This window comes from Pezoporus wallicus, unplaced genomic scaffold (assembly GCF_028554395.1).
Source record: "Pezoporus wallicus isolate ANWC-B61680 ecotype Strahan unplaced genomic scaffold, APGP_CSIRO_Pwel_v1 contig_13721, whole genome shotgun sequence".
NCBI lineage: Eukaryota > Metazoa > Chordata > Aves > Psittaciformes > Psittacidae > Pezoporus > Pezoporus wallicus.
Window position 1 is genome coordinate 112,878 of NW_026640870.1, and position 18,431 is coordinate 131,308.

General features: G+C 56.5%; 2 protein-coding genes and 1 long non-coding RNA gene across 4 annotated transcripts in view; 1 reads left to right on the forward strand and 2 right to left on the reverse strand.

Annotated features, from left to right (window-relative positions):
* The window catches only part of SHMT1 (serine hydroxymethyltransferase 1), a 152,284-nt gene that overhangs the window by 45,734 nt on the left and 88,119 nt on the right, over positions 1 to 18,431 (reverse strand). The window lies entirely within an intron of this gene.
* Positions 1,474 to 18,247, reverse strand: FAM83G (family with sequence similarity 83 member G). The gene is made up of 5 exons (XM_057420886.1): positions 17,736 to 18,247; positions 11,465 to 11,632; positions 7,896 to 8,020; positions 5,658 to 7,104; positions 1,474 to 2,173 (listed from the first exon to the last, which is right to left on the reverse strand). Exons 1-5 carry the CDS (start codon positions 18,228 to 18,230, stop codon positions 1,760 to 1,762), a joined length of 2,649 nt encoding a protein of 882 aa, XP_057276869.1. The 5' UTR covers positions 18,231 to 18,247; the 3' UTR covers positions 1,474 to 1,759.
* LOC130605447 (uncharacterized) lies at positions 1,627 to 4,579 on the forward strand. Its single transcript, XR_008973696.1, has 3 exons — positions 1,627 to 1,661; positions 3,816 to 3,951; positions 4,475 to 4,579. It is a non-coding gene; the product is annotated as an uncharacterized LOC130605447 (long non-coding RNA).

Below are 18,431 nucleotides of genomic sequence, written 5' to 3' on the forward strand. Positions count from 1 at the left end.
ACCTTTGGGAAGGGAGCGGGCCCGCACCCCCGGGCGCGAATCTCTGCCTCTGGAGAGCCTTTGTTGGTGCCCAACACCCATGCAAAGCTTGGGAGTAGCCGGCGCCTGGGTAAGCCAAGAGCTGGAGGGGGGCCAGGGCTGCTTGCACAAGAGCAGGAGGAGTTTAGCAGGGCTGGCTCCCTGGTTTGCAAAGGGGTGGGGGGGGGCACGGTGGATGGTGCCCCTCTGTAAAGTCCCCAACAGCCTCAGGTCAGGGGGATGCGCTGGGATGGGGATGCAGGGAAAGGGCTGTCCTCGGGCAGGAGGGGATGATGGAGCAGGATGGGTGAGCTGGCACTTGAGGGTGACCCCAGCATCCAGCACCTGATGCCTGAGGGGTTTCTCTCGGCCTAAAGACAGCAGCACTTGTGGGGATGGTCCTGCAGGAAGGTGACTTCCCAGGACCATGTTCCCATGCTGGAGGGGGCTGAGCTGAGGGTCCCATGGGCAGGGGGTGGAAGGGATGCAGGATGCGACAGCTGGACCAGATGGGGACAAATCCACCAAGGGATGCTCACAGGTCTTGTTTTGAGTCCCCAGAGTCTCCTGTTTCTTACCCTGAGCACCAGCTGCTGTGGGTGTGGGGGTGCCAACACCTCCCTGCTTATCCCCACACTGCTGCATGGGTGGCCACAGCATTGGGGGCCGGTGCCTCCCATCCCTCCCTCATCCAAAAAGCGATGCCTCTGGGTCTGGAATTCTTCTGTTGGAGGTATTGGAAGAGCTGCAAGGAGCATTCAGCCCCCCAGGAACAGGGAGATGGTGGGGGGCCAGGGCAGAGCCTGGGGCTGCTGGCTATGGAGCAGCAAGGAGGAGCACCAAGGCAGCTGCCAAAGGGCTTGGAGGCTGCTTGCTAAGGCTTGTCCATGGCACGTACTCTTCAGCGGGGCTCAGGCCAAGACCCAGACCTTGGGTTCCATTTGATAGGAAAGAAAGCAGTGAAGATGGCTTTTTTTTTTTGTTCTTTTTTTGTTCTTTTTTTCACTGGTTGCTGAGGTTTGGGGCTGGAGCTGCATGGGGGGTGCTGGGGAAACACTCAGAGGGGTAGAAGCCATTTGAGCACCTTGAGCTGTAGCACATCAAGTCAAAGGCTGCCTAATCTTGCATTTAACAGTCCTAGGTGAGCTTCCCCTGCTCTGGGACCGGGGAGCTTTAATGGACAAGTTCCTTTTACAGTACGAGGTCAAAAGAGGTGGGTCCCTTTGTCCCAGGACACAGGTCACCCCCTGAAGCTGGGCTGTCACGGGACCTGCTGTGCAAAACGGTGATAGAAGAGTCTCTTAAACAACTACAAGCAAACACGACCATGAAGGAGCCCTCTTTGGGCAGCACCTCTGAGTCAAAGGATTGGGGTGAGCTTTGCCAGCCGATCCCAGGCCGCTGGGCTTTGCTGGCCTCCAACCCAACGATGCTTTCCAGCTCTCAAGTGAGATCGGAGGTTACCCCAGCCTGGAAGAGGCCTATCTAAAAGCTGTGCCATCCAAGATCATTCCCAACACGACCTGCCACCTGCCCAGAGCCGATGCCATGCATCTCTTCCGAGATCCAGTCTCTGGAGACCTGCCCTGGACCGGGATGGCTTTTGGGCTATCACAGCCGCGTGGTACTGGTGCACCGACCAGGTAAATGTAAACGAGATTCCCCTGCCCCATGTAACACAGCATTGCCTGGGGTCCAGGCACGCTCTCCTACCGCTCTCACCATGGAAGTCCACCTTTACCTAGTGCTCCTTCTGGCTGCTGGGCTCAGGAGGCTTCTTTTTGGAGTCAATAGAAGCACCCGGGGCTCCTGCAACCCTGCTCTTGAGGTGCTTGGATTGGGACAGTTTGGAAAGCGGGATGCCCAGGGGTGTCCTCATCTCCTCCGTTGTCTTCTGGCTTTCCGGCAGGGAGCTTAAGCACTTGCTTGATGTCCTGGGATTGCTGGCTGAGACGTGGCCGGGCTGCTTGCTGGGGCTGAAGGCTTTGCTCTGCCAATAGGGCTGGCTGCCTGCAATGGTCTTTTTGGGTTCAGCTCCGTCCCCTCTGTATTTGGTGGCCCCAGGGGGTTTCTCATGTGTTGGGGAGCAGGAGAGCCCCTTGCCTTGTTCTCTGCCCGCAGGGTTCCTGGGTCTGTAGCGGTAGATGTGAGTGCCCTGTTTGTTAAAGAGCAGAGAAAGAGGTGAGCTACTGGTGTGGTCAGGATGATGGTGTCTGGTCCTCATGGACAAACCCCTTTATCACCTGGTGCACCCCCTTGCTCAAATCCTATTGAGACTGGGGGGCAGCTCAAAGCCACTGCTGCTCCTCTGTTTCTTGCTCTGACAACGCATCGCCCTGCACCTTGCAGCATCTCATCAGCCCGGGGGCTATCCAGGGCCAAATCACTGCTGCCCAGAGACCCAGAACCAAGGATGCCAGTGGCATCTCAACACCTTCTCCCCGGCAGCAGCCTGAACACCCATCTTAATCTGAGCCCTCATTTCAGACCCAAAGAGCATTCAGTCATCCAGACCCAACCTGTGGGATTAGGCAGCCACCAAGATGAGATGAAAGGATGGAGAGGAGGTGGGATGAGGAGACGAGTGAGCTGCAGCACTGCTGCGGGGGTGGCTGTGATTACCTGGGTTGAGAGACACGTTTGGATGGGGTCTGAGCATTGTTAATCTCAGTTCTGGCCCTAGTAAAGCCTTACTGCATGGCTGTGGTCACCAGATACTTATCTTCCCCTTTGGGTGTGCCTGCACCGCAATGTGGAGGTGTGATTGCACCCTGTGCAGATGTACCGGGGCAAGATGGAATCTAACAGGCGCAGGTGCTGATGGCAGGATGAGCTGGGGCTGGGAGGCTGCAGAGCTGGCTGCACCGACCTGCCCTGCCTATGCCACGACCCTCACCCTGCTGCTGGCATCATCTCGGTGCTCAGTCATTCAGCACCAGTATCCCAATGGCCCTCGAGTGGATGCCTCCTGCTTTCACCATGGCGGCTGCATTCAAGCAGTTTGCCTTGGGTGATGCTAGGTTGATTTAACCTGATTGCTTAAAATCGGTGCTAAGCTCTGAGATGTCTGCAGGTGGGAAGGACCAAGGGTGATTTAGGTCCTCTCCCTTCGAGGTCATTATGTGCTGATGTGGTGCCTGAGCTGGGTGGTGAGTCCTGTGGCTCCTGACATGCTCTGGCTCTCAGGTAGATGCTTCCCCAAGCATCCCACCCCAAGAACCAGCACCCCATCCTTTTCGCCCACCACGAGGTCAGGAATGGCCAAATGCTGCTGGATGCTGAGCGCTTCTCTGTAAGCCTTTGGGGAAGAGTTTAAGCTCTTTTAAAGCCAGCACTTCCTATGGATTTTGCCTGTTTAAGAGATTGCCTCAAAGCCCAGGGCTGGCTGTGTTGGGGATGGACATGGCTTGGCCAGGGCTTTGAGGTGTGATGGTTTGGGCAGTGTGGGTGGTGAGCTGTGGTAGGATTTGACTGCACTCTGTGTCCACTGCATTGAGGGCACCCTCTGGAGAGGAGGTTGAATAGCAGGGGCAAGAAGGGAGAGGATGGTGGTGGGGAATGGTTGGACACACTGCTGTGGCTGCACTGGGATTTGTGGTGCTATGGCATAACACAGACCCAGTGCTGGTCTGGAGAGGAAACCCAGCCTGGGGTTTGGGTGCATGTCTAAGTTTGGAGCTGTGTTTGGGCCCAGTGGCTCCAGCATTTGGAGATGCTTGGGATGCACTTTGGCAAGGAGGAGGCTCATATGGAATAGATGTTGGTGGCTTCTCAGCCATTGCCTGGCTCTCCCACAGGCCATCATCCAGTGGTCAATCTCTGCTAAGAGCCTGAGTCATGCCAAGGCTGGCTCCATCCTTGCCAGCCACCTGAAGATGCTGCCCTTGGTGGTTATCATCATGCCAGGGATGATCAGCAGGGTCCTGTACCCACGTAATGGCTCTGCTGTGTGGGCACGGAGCTGGCAGGGTGGGTAAACAAGGAATGGAGGGGGGGGCTTGTCTGGAACCCTCTGCTCTGCACAGACCTGAGGGCTCTGCAGGGCCAGGAGAAGACCTGTGTCCCCCCTGCAGTGCATCAATGCTACTGTGCTCTATTAACCATGCAGCTGGGTGGGAACAGGGTTGTGTGTATGTGGGCAAGGTGATGCTCCAGGGGTAACTCGGGTGCCGTGTTCTCAAGGTGATGCAAAACCCGTGATGTTTGCCCTGTGGTTGAGCCTCCACCTGCATTTTGGGCTCTGGGCCAGCACGTAAGAAGCGTGGATCCAGAATGAAAACCCTTGGTAGTGGCTGATGGTGATTCGTTTTGGATTCGAGGTTTCTAGAAAGTTAATCAAGGGTTGCTTTGCTTTATTAACTTTACACACGGGAGGAGCTCTTCCCTGTGCATTTCCATCAGTGGAAAGCTGGTTTTCCCAATCCTGGTGGTGTTTATTACCTGCCTTTCATCAAAGGGCCAGGACAAGTTATTGCAGGAACACCAATGTCCCCGGCCACTCTGAGCAAGGTGGCACCAGAGGCCTGGGTGCAGAGCATCAAAGCAGAGCTCCTCGTCCTGCACAGCTCCGTAGGGCACAAGGGGATTTGTGATGTGATTAAAACCCTGCTCTGAGCTCTGTGGCGCTGGCTGGGATGGGAGAAGCGAGTGGATTCGGGGCTTGTATATTTAATTCCCTGTAAATACAGATTAGATGCTCAGCTCGGGTAACCTCAGGTGGCTGCAGTGATTTCAGCTGCTGATTTAGCCCTGAGGGTTTGAATGCCCTGAAAACAGCGGGTGGGGAGCCTTGAGAAACCAAATGCCTTCATAGTGATGCAAGAGGCTGCAGTGCTTGGGTGGAAATAGGGGATTGACCCTGCGGTCCCCGCTGAGCGGATGGAGTGATGCTCCTGCTGCGGTGGGGATGCTGGTGTGCATACCGAGCTCCAGCAGTGGGGATGCTGGTGTACACACACCCTGAGCTCCAGCAGTGGGGATGCTGCTGTGCATCCCAAGCTCCATCCATGGGCATGCTGGCGCGCAGCCTGTGGCCATGCACCCCATGGGGTGACAAGGTCTGGCGTCACTCGTGGAGCAGCCACGAAGCTGCTGACTGCAGCGCTCGCCTACAGAGGTTGCTGTCCCTGTTTCTCTGTCTTGCTCTGCCTAATTATGTGTCCGAGTGCTTTTGCTTTGATGCTAATCACCTTTGCGAGGAGCTAGCAAACAAACCCGAGTAGGACACGCCTGCACGCACAGTCTGTCCCTACCTGGGCACGATGCCACTGCTGATGGGCTGTGGGATGGCGCGGTACAGCCCAGAGCCGCTGGGCTCCATCCCGCAGCTCAATGCCATGGGATAATCCTTAATTCCCCCAAAACCTTCCCTTCGCCAGCTGTTCCTATTGCACTCCCAGCCACAAATGGCTGTGTCACGGCCACCACCTTCCTGACCAAGAGCACCTTTAGGGTGACTCCTACCACGGCTTCATGCAGGGCATTATTCTCCTATATGGGAAGCTTGATCTCAGCACGTAGGACGCGACACCGAAGCCACGGATGACACCACGCCTCGGCTAAGCTGGCTGGGTCACCTCCAGGTTTGCAACCTTTGCAGGGTGGAGAAGCATAGGGAAGGTTATAGCAAGAAGTCCTACCTGCGTGGCACCGCTGGGGTAGGAGCTGTTGCCATCCAGGATGGTGCGGGGCAGCACACACCTGATCTCCACCGCGTTGCTCCTCCTCTTGTTGGCATCCTCCATGCGGATGTGCTTTAGGGATGGGAGGCTCCCCAGGGGGCTGAGGAAGGTGCCTCGGCTGATGTGAGGGTCACTGAGCTTCCTCTGTATGGGAAGGATCTCCCCGTTGTGGGTGACGTCCGAGTTGGTTCTCCGGAGCGGTCCATAGCGGTCCCGCACCTCGAAGTACTCATCTGAGATGGAGGAGGCATTGGAGCGGCGGTAGCTGTGGTCAGCAGAGCTGCTGGAGTAGCTCTCCTGGTCACTGAGGGTGATGTACTCCTCTTCCTCCTCCTCCTCCTCCTCTCCCAGCCCATTGTGGGCACAGGGAGGTCCTTTGTCTTCCTGTGGCCCTGCCATTGACCGGTCTGGCTGGAGATGGCAGCTCTCCATCGAGGCTCCATTGGTGTTCTCCGCCTGCTCCTGCTTTGCAGCCACATGGTCGGTCAGTGGTGGTTGTGTGTCACCCTCCAGGGCAGTGCTACTGTCACAGGCTGTGGTGACTTTGGTCATGAGGATGCCAACAGGGGTGGTCCTTGGCTTTGGAACCGGAGGTTTAATGTCCTCCAGTGTCTCCTCTGGTGCCTTCAAGTGGTAACCCAATGGCGAAGTGGCAAACGAGCCCGACTGCTTCATTGCCCAGCTGGTAGGTTCGATGGGGCTGGTTGTGGTGGCTGCAGGAGCTTCCATGGGGATCTGCGGGGTCTGTCTTTGGCAGGGGGACATCAGGAGTTGCTCTTGGTCCGAGTTCTTCTTGGCCTCCATCTCCCTGTTCTTCAGCATCTGGCGGTGCTGAGCGCTGGCCTGGGACACATCACACACTTTGATGCGGTTCATCTGCGAGAGCTTCACGTTCTTTATCTTGGGGTCAATGATGTTGATGTAGCCCAAGACTTCGCTGCCAGGCTCGGGGTCGGGCTCAACCCAGGTGGGCAGGTAGTCAAACATGTTGGCTTTCTCCAGGTTCAGGAGGCCAGGGTGGATGAGCAGGGAGAGGTCGGCCACATCTCCATGCCTGTCACCCCCCTGGCCCTCAGGCAGGGCTTTGCCTTTGGTGTCCACCTTCTGGGTCTTGTCCTGGGTCTCCGATGAAGTCTTGCTGATCTGGTCAGCGCTCTTGGCCTTCACCAGGGCATATTTAGGGTTGATCAGCTTCTTCACCACAGCGTTGGCCGGGGTCACCGGCACTACGGAGGGCAGCGTTACGGGCTCAGGTTCAGGCTCTTCACCCATGGAGATGGATTTGAGGCTCACCCCTTTGGACATGAGGTAGAGCTCCTGGAACTGCTTGTCGAACGCCTCCACCACTTGGCCTGAGAGGACCGTGATGACGTTTCGGTCTGTCCTGGCCGCAGACCAGGTGAAGCTGGAACAGAAACGTGTTGTAAAGTCAGTGCTTGTTGGTAAATAACACACCCCTGCCCAGCCCTGGCTTTCCCCGAGGGATTGCTGGTGCTGGCAGGGACACGATCTCATTGTAAACGTCAATCACAATGGGATCGAAGGAGCAGCTCTCAACCTTGAAGTCTTGAGCACATTGGGACTTGAAGTAAAAGTAAGGTGTTTGCTGTGGGGCAGCTGGTTTTTCTCTTCAGTGTTGGCTGTTTCTCCCTCCCCAGCTTGGGTTAGTTAAGAGGCTCTGGATGGGCTTTTTGTTGAGGTCAGAAAGCAGGAAACATTTCAGTTCCATGTTTATAAATCTCATCTTTCAGAGCTGAAAAGCTCACTGAAACATCTATTTCCACCAAAGTAAGTCTTCATTTGGACAAATTGGAAAGGACAAATTCATTTGGACAAATTTGGGTAGGAAATGCTTGACTGGAAAAGCTGAGGTTGATGTGAGAGCTTGGACTGACCGCAGCTTAGTGCTTTTGTCCTTCCTTGCGCTCATCACATCCATTGGCAGAAGCACTTGATGTGTTCCACCGCCTTCAAGAAGGAGGGGTGTCCCAGACCTGGCTGTGGGGTGGGGGGAACCCCTTTGGGGGTCAGGCTGGCCTTGAAACATCATCTCCCAGCTTAAGAGCAGGGGAGAAAGTCTGGAATGGGGTCCTGGGGCCATGCTGGGCCAAGACTGAGGCTTGGACTATGTGGGTCTGTGTCAGTCCTTTGACCACTGCCTCCATGGGGTGGGCAAGAGGAAGCACCATCGGTTACCTGTAGGATCCGCACATGGCCCGATCTCCATCCACAAACATGAACTTCTGGGCCAAAGCCCCTTTAAACTTGGTGGCCGAACGCGTGAAGAACTCTGTTCCCCCTGTGCTCCGGACTCGCAGGTTCTGCAAAGCAAAGGCAGAGGAGTGAGTGGGAACAGGAGCAAAGGGCTGCACTTAGAGCATCGTTCACCCCGCCACCGATACCCCCGTGGATGCTCCGCAGTGGGAAACGCTCTTCGTGGCCAGCTCAGAGGAGGCCACAGCGATGGGAAGATGAAATAATTCGCCCGAAGCCACGCAGCAAACTATGGATTTGGTTTCCAGAATTTCCTGCTTTGCCCATGTATCGGGCAGCGTTTTCTACCTCTTGAACCCGGCGCTGCCTGTACCCGTGGGTGAGCAGCGCATGAGAGTGCTGCCAAGTGCTTCCCATCCCCTGCGATCTATGCAAATGCCACCATGGGAGAGGTTTCTTCACCTTCTCCCCAGTGGGAGGTGTACAATGGTTTTAGGGAGGGGGTGACCCCAGGACGGTCCATACAGACCTGATGGCAATGGGCTTGTCCTCCGTGAAGGTCTCCCATTGCTTGTCCTCTTAAATGTGAGCATCTAGCCCTGTTTATAGGAATGGGTGGGGAAAAGATGACAGCGGGGCAGCATCTTTTCACCTCTGGAGACCAAAACCCAGGGATGTGGGCTGAAAGAGCAGGTCCCTGTGGATATGGCCAGGAAGTGAGGTGCCTTTCCCCATGGGAGCGTGGTCATGGAAAGGCAGCTCTAAGAAAACAGCTTTAATTTCCAGTCTGCTTCATGCCTCCGTGCACCTCCATGGAGGGCACCAGCGTGTTTCTGCAGGCGGGCAGATAGCATCTCACTGCAAATGGTCTGCCTTGGGTGCAGAGAAAGTGTTCTCTTATGGAAGTGCCTGCATTCCTCCTGTGCGTGCCGGGACGGTGGCGATGCTGTTGCTGTAGGCACTGTGTCGTCACGAGGTCGTGCCCTCCATGGTTTGGGTTTTTTTGTGTGTTTTGTTGGTTTCTGTGGAGTTTTTAACTAAAGGAATGAAAAGTATTCGTGTTCCCCTCCTCCAGCTCTTATCTGCATCCCTGGGCTCTCCTTCCTCCTTGTAGACCATGACCAGGCTATCCCTAAGCCTGCATTCAAGCTGAGCTTGGACATCCCTGCTCCTTGTGCACCTGGTAGGAGGGATGGTGATTCAGTACTGGATTTAGCACGATGCAAAAGCAATGTCTTTCCTGAGCAGGTTTCCAGGGAAGTTTTACACCAAATGGAGAGATCTGGGATGGTTTTTTGGTTTTTTTCTTTCTAGTGTTTGCCTTTTTGCTTGGTGCAGCTGAGCGGTACCAGGGGTTGGCTGGAAGCAGGTTGGGGTGACAATTCATGGAATGGTTTGGGTTGGAAGGGACCTTAAAGCTCATCCAGCTCCAAGCAGGGACCCTTTCCATTAGAGCAGCTTGCTCCAAGCCCCTGTGTCCAACCTGGCCTTGAACACTGCCAGGGATGGGGCAGCCACAGCTTCTCTGGGCACCCTGTGCCAGCGCCTCAGCACCCTCATAGGGAATTCCCATCCTTGCCCATATTGTCCCTGTGTTGAGAGTGGCTGGGTACTGGGTAATGCTGAGCCCTCTGCCCATTGCCAGCCTGGGCATCCCCTCACATTCCCACTCAGGATCCAACCTTTGCACAAAGACCCGAAGCAGCCCTGGCTGTATCTCAGTAACACATAGGGGAACGCAGCTCCCTGGAAGCGAGATGCCGGTCCCCTTCCCTTCCCTGCTGGCTCCCGGCACCTCTCTGCTGTTAAGTAAGATCTGTTTATTTCATCTCTCCCAAGAGCATCGAGCACCCAGCACCACGGCTGGGACGAGCTGAATCACTGCCCAAGCACTCCCCATTGCTCAACAAAGCGACCTCCTTGCCCAAGCCGGGCTGCTAATTGCGGCACCGAGATAACGACCTGTGTTTCGTTAGCATCTCCCGGCTTACGAAGCAGCTCCCAGACACTGCCCTAGTTTCCTCACAGCCTCCCCATGCCAGCAAACCTGCCTGCAACATGCGGCAAATCCCAACTTCGAGACATTTGCCGAGCTCTGCAGATGCTCTCCTGCTTTTCCAGTCCTGCCACCGGGCTGCTCATGCATTATAACAGCGGCGTGCGTCAGCTCTGGCTTTTCTGGTCTCGGAGCAGTCTGCAGGACAGACTCTATGGGGAGGTTTGGATGCGGGTAAAAGCTCGGTTGAGTCTGCTTTAATTGTTGTGAGCAGTCATTAAGCAGGGCTGGAGTGGGGCTCGGCTGCTTGGTGTGTTGGGGGTCTCTGAGCCCCCTGTTGTATCCCTCAGCCTGGCTTGAAGGTGGCTCTGATGCATTCCTGCTCACCATAAGCAGATGTGGGGAGCTTGCCCGGGCACGGGCCTCGCCGGCAGCTATTTGGCTGATGTCAGGCACAGAAACATCACCTCTGCCAAGCAACAGGCGAGGCTGAGGTGGGAAGTACAGCAGGAGAGGGGTGTCTGCGAGCCCTCGAGTGCTGGGTTGCTTCGGCGTGTTTGGAGCTGATGGTGGTGATGGGGATGTTGTGCCCAGTGGAAACACTGGGATGTGCCCTACGGATGGAGCGAGGGTCCCTGCTCCCACTGAGGCTGATGTAACCCCTCACCCTCTGCTCTACCCCTTCCTCTTCCTCTGCATTAAGCACTGTACCAACTGATGTCCTTTGCCGCCCCAGCATGCACAGGCATGTCTAAGAGGTTTAGGGCACATTGGGCAGGGGACGGAGGCCCTGTGCTGCCAGGCATCCCCTGCTCTGCTTTCCCTTCCCTTGTTCCAGCAGGATTAGTGCCATGTGCCTCCATGGCTGGGTTAACACAGCGTGTGCAGGCAGATGGGTCCCGCCGGTCGCTGTGAGCAGTGAGGGCATCCCTGGCAGCATGGGGCCCTCCCTGCTCCGATCCTGGCCCCTCGCTGGGGCGGAGGCTCCAGGAAAGGGGAAAATCGAGTTCTTCAGTTCCAGCCTCTTGACTTGCAGGAAGGGCTGAAAGGGAGAGAACCGGCCTGGGGGTGCTGCTGCCCCTGGGGAGGGAGCAGGGACGGGGCTGGTGACACCGTGCATCAGCCCCGCGGAGCATCCTCCTCTCCTGCCTTCCCTCTTGCTCGCCAGGAGCATGGCCTGGGATTTGCAGTGTCCTCCCTGAGTTGTGCCCTATGTGGGGACGCAGCTCCCTATGTGCACCTATGCCCCATGTGTGGCCACAGCTCCCCGAACACCCCCTGCCCCAAAGCCAGCTCTGCCTGGCTACCAGAAGCTCCTCAGTCTTTCTGCATTCAGCTTGGTTGCGTGGAAATCTATGTCTCCATAGCTCATCCATTCCCTTCCACCCTGCTGCTCCTGCATTTAGGCATCGCCTTCACCTTTGCTACAGGAAAAATGGACTAAACTCATCTAGTTTAGGGGTTGTGGCTCCCCAAGACAGGAGGGAGCAGGGTCAACAGCTCTGGTAACCTGTGTATTGAAGGAGGTTACAGGGCCCCTTTGGGCCAGCCTTACCTTCAAGTGTCCAGCGTGCATCTGGGCTCGCTCGCACATCTGAAGGAAGTGCTTCACGTTGGTCTCATCCAGGATGATGTAAACCCCCACTTTCCTCTTGAACCCCGCATCCAGGAGGTCCTTGAAGATGTCTACATCAGTGAACATGTCCATGACCACCGCGATGACCTGGAGAGGGGAGACGAGAGATGAGTCTGGGTAGCACGGCTGGGTGACAACCCCAAGGTACAGCCAGAGCTTGTCTTTGTGAGAGCTGAAGCGATGTGCGTGCTCTACGAGGTTGGGATTTGGTTTTGGAACCAGCCTGTGGGTGAAAAGCAGGAGCCCCCAGTCCCATTCCTTTGCTGTCTCTATGGGAGGTCTGGTCTCAGGTGAAGCCTGCAGCATCACATACGTGGGAATAATTGCTTTCTGAGGGGGAATCTCTCTTGCCTTTAGCAAGCACCATTTGCTTCAGAGTCTGGTTTCTGGCTGAGGAGTTTGGTGTCCCTTTGCTATTGGCACTGCCTGTGGCCCCATCGCTGAGCCCTGGAAGGGAGAACCTGTGATGCAATGGTACGTCTGCCTGTCTGAGGACACGTCTCACGGGCTGTCCCTGGGTTGTTGTGCATGCCTGTGTTGAGAGAAACAGGATAAAAAAATAGCTAAGAATGACTCTAAGCTTGGTAGCAAGTATCTGGATACCCCTGAGGCGCATTCAGGAGCTGAAATGACTTTTAATACCTTTAAAAACAGGCTGGATGAGGTTGCTTAGAAGCAAACCAGGAGTGCGCAGCTCCTGCAGCTGCTGCTCCAAGTCCTGCACAAGCAGCAATGTGGTTGGGTTCATGGTCATGTCTCCACTGTGAGACCAAAGCAGAGCACTGGGGACAGGGCTGCTGATGCCCCTCTTGGTCCTGTTTGTGTGGATCTTGCATGGCCATGAGCCTGCCGGGTGCCCAGGGTGCTGCTCCTGCATCCCTCCTTGTCCCAGGCTGTGCGAGGGCAGAGCAGAGCCGGGATGACAGTGCCAGCACCCCGTGCAGTGACAGCAGGGTTTGGCACACAGCAGCGTCACCGTCCTTTGTAAGCCAGAGCTGCCTTTGTACCCAGGGCAGGACCAGGGCGAGTCCTGTGTGCGATAGGAAGACGCATCTATGCCACGTCCCGACACGCTGGGATGGCGGCCTAAGCACCATCGGTCACTCCATGCCATGGATTTTGCCTCCCTGGAGATGGCATCACCCCTGATGGTGAGCAGCAGCGGTGCAGCGCAAGGGATGTGCAACTGAGCATCTCACCTGCCCTATCCCTGGGGTAGCACTAGGGCAGCGCAGCCCCGCAGCCTCTCCTTATCCCACATGGGCTGGTAACAGCCACACAGGGAAGTGGCTTGTCACTGGGGCACTGTCACTGCCCAGTGCTTGGAAACCCATCAGTGTCCCCATCTCTGTGGCTATCCCTAGAAGCTGCCCTGGATCGGGGAAGATGGTGCTCTTCACTTCCAGGAAGGCTCTGCTGGCTCCAGCACATGGCCAGGCCGGGAAGGATAACGCAATGGGAACATACATGCTATGGGGTGCCACAGGGAGACCCTGGAATACTCCTCCCTAAGGAAGGAAGGGATGAGGATGGTGCCGGGCGCTTGCACACTCAGGCAGGTCCAGTCCGGGGCTCTCAAAGCACCAAGCTGCCTTTTAATTAGTTCTGTGCCACAGGAGCCGCAGAGCTCTAATTAAGCAGGGGATTATTGTGCATTATGACACTGCCAGCTCTTCCCTTCCTTCTCTGCAGGCGATGGGGCGAGGAGCGAGGCTGCATGGGGAGTCTCAGCCTGTGCCATCCCCAAACCTGGCCACATTCAAGCGTTTCAGGAGGTGACAGTGAGAGGGGACCACTCGCCGGCTCTTGGTTCTAATTGAACTCCCATTTATCCTCACCCAAGAGCCTCTCAACAGGCTTTGCCATACATCCTCACTCCCTTGAGCACCCATTCCTGTGCTTTGTCCTGATGGGGAAACTGAGGCAGCAAAGCGGGTGCTCACTTTGCATGGGCTGCGCTTGTCTCGCAGCGATGTAAAGTGGGACAGGTTCAAAGCTCCTCTTAAAGCTCAGGGCTTGGCTTTTCCATGTGCAGCAAGGGACTGGGGAGGAGCTGTGCTGTGAGTCCTGGATGAAAAGGCACTGGGATGGCATCTCCCTGGCTTGGGGAGGTGGGTTTGGTCGTGGATCTTTGCTCCCGTCTCTGACACTGATGCTCCCTGTGGCCATGGTCATGTCACTGCCTGTGAGCTGCATTTTCTCCAGGGGAAGCTGAGCCTTTATCAATAGGGATGAGACCAGTTTTGGCCTTCATTTGGGGAGGAAAAAGGCATTTTCCCACTGTGATCCTGGCATTCCCGAGGTGTTGCCTTGCTGCTCTGGGTCTGAAGATAGGAACAGATGCAGGCAGGACATGGTGACGTCCTCTATCCCAAGCACTGCTCATAGGATGCTGAGCAAGGAGCACACTGCAGGCAGCTGCCCAGGGCAGGAGGCAGCCCTGCTCTCACCCACTTGCCCACATTTTCAACCCAATTCCTCCTGCTCAGCGCTGCTGCTTCCCTCCCCACTGCGTCTCACCTGCAGGACAGGCTCGGCCTTGGTTTGTCACCGGGATCTCAGGCCGGTGTGCCAATGTGCCCTGGCACAAAACAGGATGCGAGAGTGAGGATGGCACTGCCAGTGCTCCCAGTGCAGTGAGAGTCCAGGGACCACAGGGACACAACCTGCTGCCTGCGCTGGAACCTCGGCTGGGACCGGTTTGGTCTGTACCAACCCCAGGTACGGGGTTTATCTGTAAAGAACGGCGGTCTGTTTGCTCCAGAGAAGTGAAATCTTGTGTGCTGTTTGCTTCCCATTCCCAGCCCTGGGAATGGGAGTGCCTGGAGCAAACCGTGCCGTCCTGCTGCGGGAAGTGAGCTTGGTACCCTTGTCCTCGTCACCTCTCGGTGTCCCACATGCTCAGTATCAGGGAGGTCTCCAGCAGCAGGAGAAGTCCCTTTCCTCTGTGTCATCCCAGGAACATTTGCCATATGTTTGCCATTCATCTGGAGGGCGCAGAGGAGACCAGCCCCAAACCTACAGCCAGATGCTCCCAGCACCCAAGTGGGTGATGCTTTTCTTCCCAGGAGCTGCCAATTGATCCATTGGATGGAGCAGATGCGCTGGTACTGCATCCCAACACCCCGAGCATCACATCCCCTCAGACACGGGGCAAACGATGTTGGGATCCTCCTGAGGAGCAGGCCAAGAGCAGGATCATGTTTTATAGAGGAAATGACAGCTCTTTATTAGCTCACTCTGACTCATCAGATAATGACTTTTGGGGCACACCACGTGGGCACTCCATAAATTAGGCAAGCACCAAGGCACAATTAGAGGAAGCGTGTTGGGATGAGGGAGAGGTGGGACAAGTAACATTAATAATTGCTCTCCCCCGTCGCCCCTTTCATCCAGGAATGGCAGAGGGCTCTGTAAACAGTAATTAATAGGGGCCTCCCAACCTTGGCTGGAAGTTGCTCAGGGTAATTATACCACCACAATCCCAACCTGGAACCTCAGGTGCAGGGGAGGTCAGACTCGCTGCTGTCTCAGGTGGCTTTTGGCCAAGGTCGTTGCTTGCAGCCTGCTCTGGTTTCTGGGCAGATAGAGCCAAAATCCAGAGCAGGAGAAAGGAGGGAGATCTTCCTCCCTACCCATCCCATGAGCTTTGCAGCCCCAGGGGATCTACATAAGGAGCTGGACCTGCAAAGGTCTCCAGTGGCGCACCACGTCCCTGACCACCTCTGTTTATTGGCCACAAAGATGGGATTTGCTGGGAGATGAGGCCACAGGATCCTGCCTCCCTTCCCTCCTGTTTATTCCCAGAGAGAGGAGGGCATCATTTGCATCCCCTGCTCTGGCTTGCCCGGGTTTGCCTCTCTCTGAGCTTGGCAGCGTTTGGCCTTGTTCCTGCAAGCAAGGAGGTGCATCTGCACCATCAAAGGGGCCTCACGTCCCAGCTCTTGGCTTCCTCACCCAGCTCTGAGCCTCCCCAGCATCAGCAGCGCTCAGACGGGCTCGGAACTCTCCTTGGCCAGGCTGATGTTGGGTGCACTTTGCTCCTCTGGCCACGAGACAGCAACCACGTGGCTCTGGTGTTTGGTATCTGAGTGTGTTTCAGACCAAACGTCTTTGACAGCAGCTGGAGCAAGGGTCATCCTCTGGGATGCAACACCCAAGCCAGTGCTCCTTTACAGGTGGGTGCAGAGCACTGCCATTGACCAGTGGGACGGGACAATTCGGCAGGGATCTCTGCAGAGCACCATAGGAAGGACAGGGCATGTGGCCACCCTACGTGACATCGGATGGGGTGGCAGCCGGACCATCCCTCTGCTTTTGGCTTCCTCAGACAAACCCTTTCACCTCTGAGCTGCCCTGAGGACCTTAAGCCTTGGCTGGAATCTCTGTGTGTGGTTTAGTCCAGCATCCCCATGCTTAGGAGCACTCACACCAGTGCTGAGCAGGTTCAGCTGCAGTAACTGTGGCCCTCATATATGGGGTGGGAGGCCTCTGGAAGGAGCCCACTTGTGAGATGCTGACTCCTGCCATCCCCAGACCCTGCAGACTGCTTCAGCACGCACCCATCTCTACGTTCCATAAGCTCCAAGCAGTCTCCTGCCTGGCACCAGTGGCGTCACCACCTCTCATCCCACCAGCAGGGACCACCGGGACCAGGAGGCAGAGCCCAGCCCTGCTTATGGAGCACCAAGGGACCGGTGACAAGCAGAGCATCATCCACCGCGGCCCCATCCATCCCTGCGGCATGGAGAGGCTCCAAGGAGAGGTGGGGATGGTGCCTGACTCAGCCTCCTGGCTCTGCCGAGCAGGAGGAGGGCTCTGGGATGACTCAGGAGATGCTGTTTGTGTGGGGGCAGGTGGGAAGTGGTGAGTAGGCAAAGCCAGGCAGGAGCTGCAAGCCCGGGTCAGAGCGAGCTGGAAAGACCCGAAGATGAGACATTCTTTGCTGTGGGGGAGTTCTCACTTCAGCCCTCCCTTCCCTTTGTTCTCACTGTAAAGCCCTTTGGAGGGGAAAACACTGCAGGTAAGGACAGGTCAGCTCGGCTTTTGCAAGGTGTTATTGGCCAGAGATGGCTCCTGTCTGCAGCACAGCAGCCCTGGTATATCCCAAATCCTGTGAGCCTTGGATGTGTTTTCCTGCCTGAGCCCAGGCTTTTCATGCTCAGATCCTCAGCCCTCTGGTCATGGAGAGGCTCTTAATGGCTGCATGCCACTAGGATTTGTGAATCCCAGCACTGTTGCAGGCCCTGGCACGGGAAATCACTACAGCCAGGTAGACCTGACACATCCTAGCCTGGCTCCCTCTGCTCCATAGCCACCCTGGCAGGGTGCCCCTGTTTTCCTGCTGCAGTATCCTCAGGGTTGGGATGTTCCTCCATTGGAGGTGCATTTCTCAAGGGAGTGGATGCACAGAGCAAAAAGAGCTTCAAAGCACCATGAAAACAGCAGGTACCAGGCCCCTCCAGTGCTTCCCAAATGGGACTGGGGCCCTGGGAAACACCAGCAACCTCTGCCCACCACCACCATCGTCTCCCTCCTTTCCTGCTCCTCCTGTCCATGACACGAGCCCGATCCCATCACCCTGCTCTTTGGTTTGGTGCCACAGGAAGTCAAGCCTCAACCCAAATCTCAGCATCAACCCAGCCTTGTCCTGCGCATCAGCTCACCCTTTAACTCTTAAAACCAGGATGAGGCCAGCTTGGGGCACCGCAGCAATCTCGGGCCACACTTGATGCTCGTGTACATCAGCACCAGAGCAGTGCTTGGCCCCAGGGCTGAGTTTGGCTCCTCCGGTTCCTGCGTGTTGCCACATGCAGTCACACAGGGTTTGGGAATAACGATCCTGGGGTGCCTGGGACTGTGGGCTCACTGCTGGCAAGCTGCTCAACCCTTTGTTCTCCCCAGAGTTTTCCCCCACAGCCCCATAAGGACTCAGTGATGCTGCCCCATGGATCATGGGAAGGGTCGTGTCGCTCTCAGGGGGTGCTGGACCAAACTAACAGCATCTTCAGCAGCATCAGATCCCTAAATACTGATTACCCACATTAAAACCCGAGCGCTTGACCGCGATGCCTTTGCTTGGGCAGAGCTCACCGCAGAGCAGGGATTGCCGTGGCCAAGCAGGACGTTAGGATCTGTCATCAAGACAGCCTGGAGGCAAATCCTGCCCGGATCCCGCAGCGCACCTCACCTTCTGAGCCTGGCAGATCATCTTCCTCACCACCTCCTTGATGTGCGCTTGCCCCTCGATGGGCGGCTGCATGTAGACAGTGGCACGGGTGACACCGCGGTAGGCGATGGTCTCGGGCCAGCCGAGGTCCAGCTGTGGGATGGAGCGGTCGGACCTCTGGGGCCAGTATTCCAGGGATGGGGCCATGTCCTGCTCGTCCCCTTGGCTGTTGTGGTCGCCGTCGCTCTCCCCCGTGCTGCTGCCGTGGCGCGGGATGTACTCGGAGCCGGGGTCGTACGTCTCCAGCGTATCCAGGATCTTCTTTAGCTCCAGCTCGGAGAGGAAGTCCCTGATGTTCTCCTTCTTCAGGACCTCATAGAAAGCATCAGGCCCACGCGAGGCCAGCGCCTCCAAGGCCAGGCGCTGCTCCTCGCTATAGAAGAACTCAGGCTTGGACTCGCTGGACCTCCAGTTGACGTGGCTGTCGTCCAGGCACTGCACTTGGGAGAAAGCCATGGTGACGACGCGCTCCGGTCCCCCCTCTCCCAAGGGATCTCTGCACCCGCAGCGAGCGCCGGATGCCGACAATAAATAAGGAATTAATGATTCTCCAGTCTTTAAACACACCACTCGCTTTGCTTCGCCCTCCCCGGCTCGATGTGCAGCTTTGGGAACGCGCTGCTCCCTTCTCCGCCGGCTCCGGCCGTGCCAGAGCTC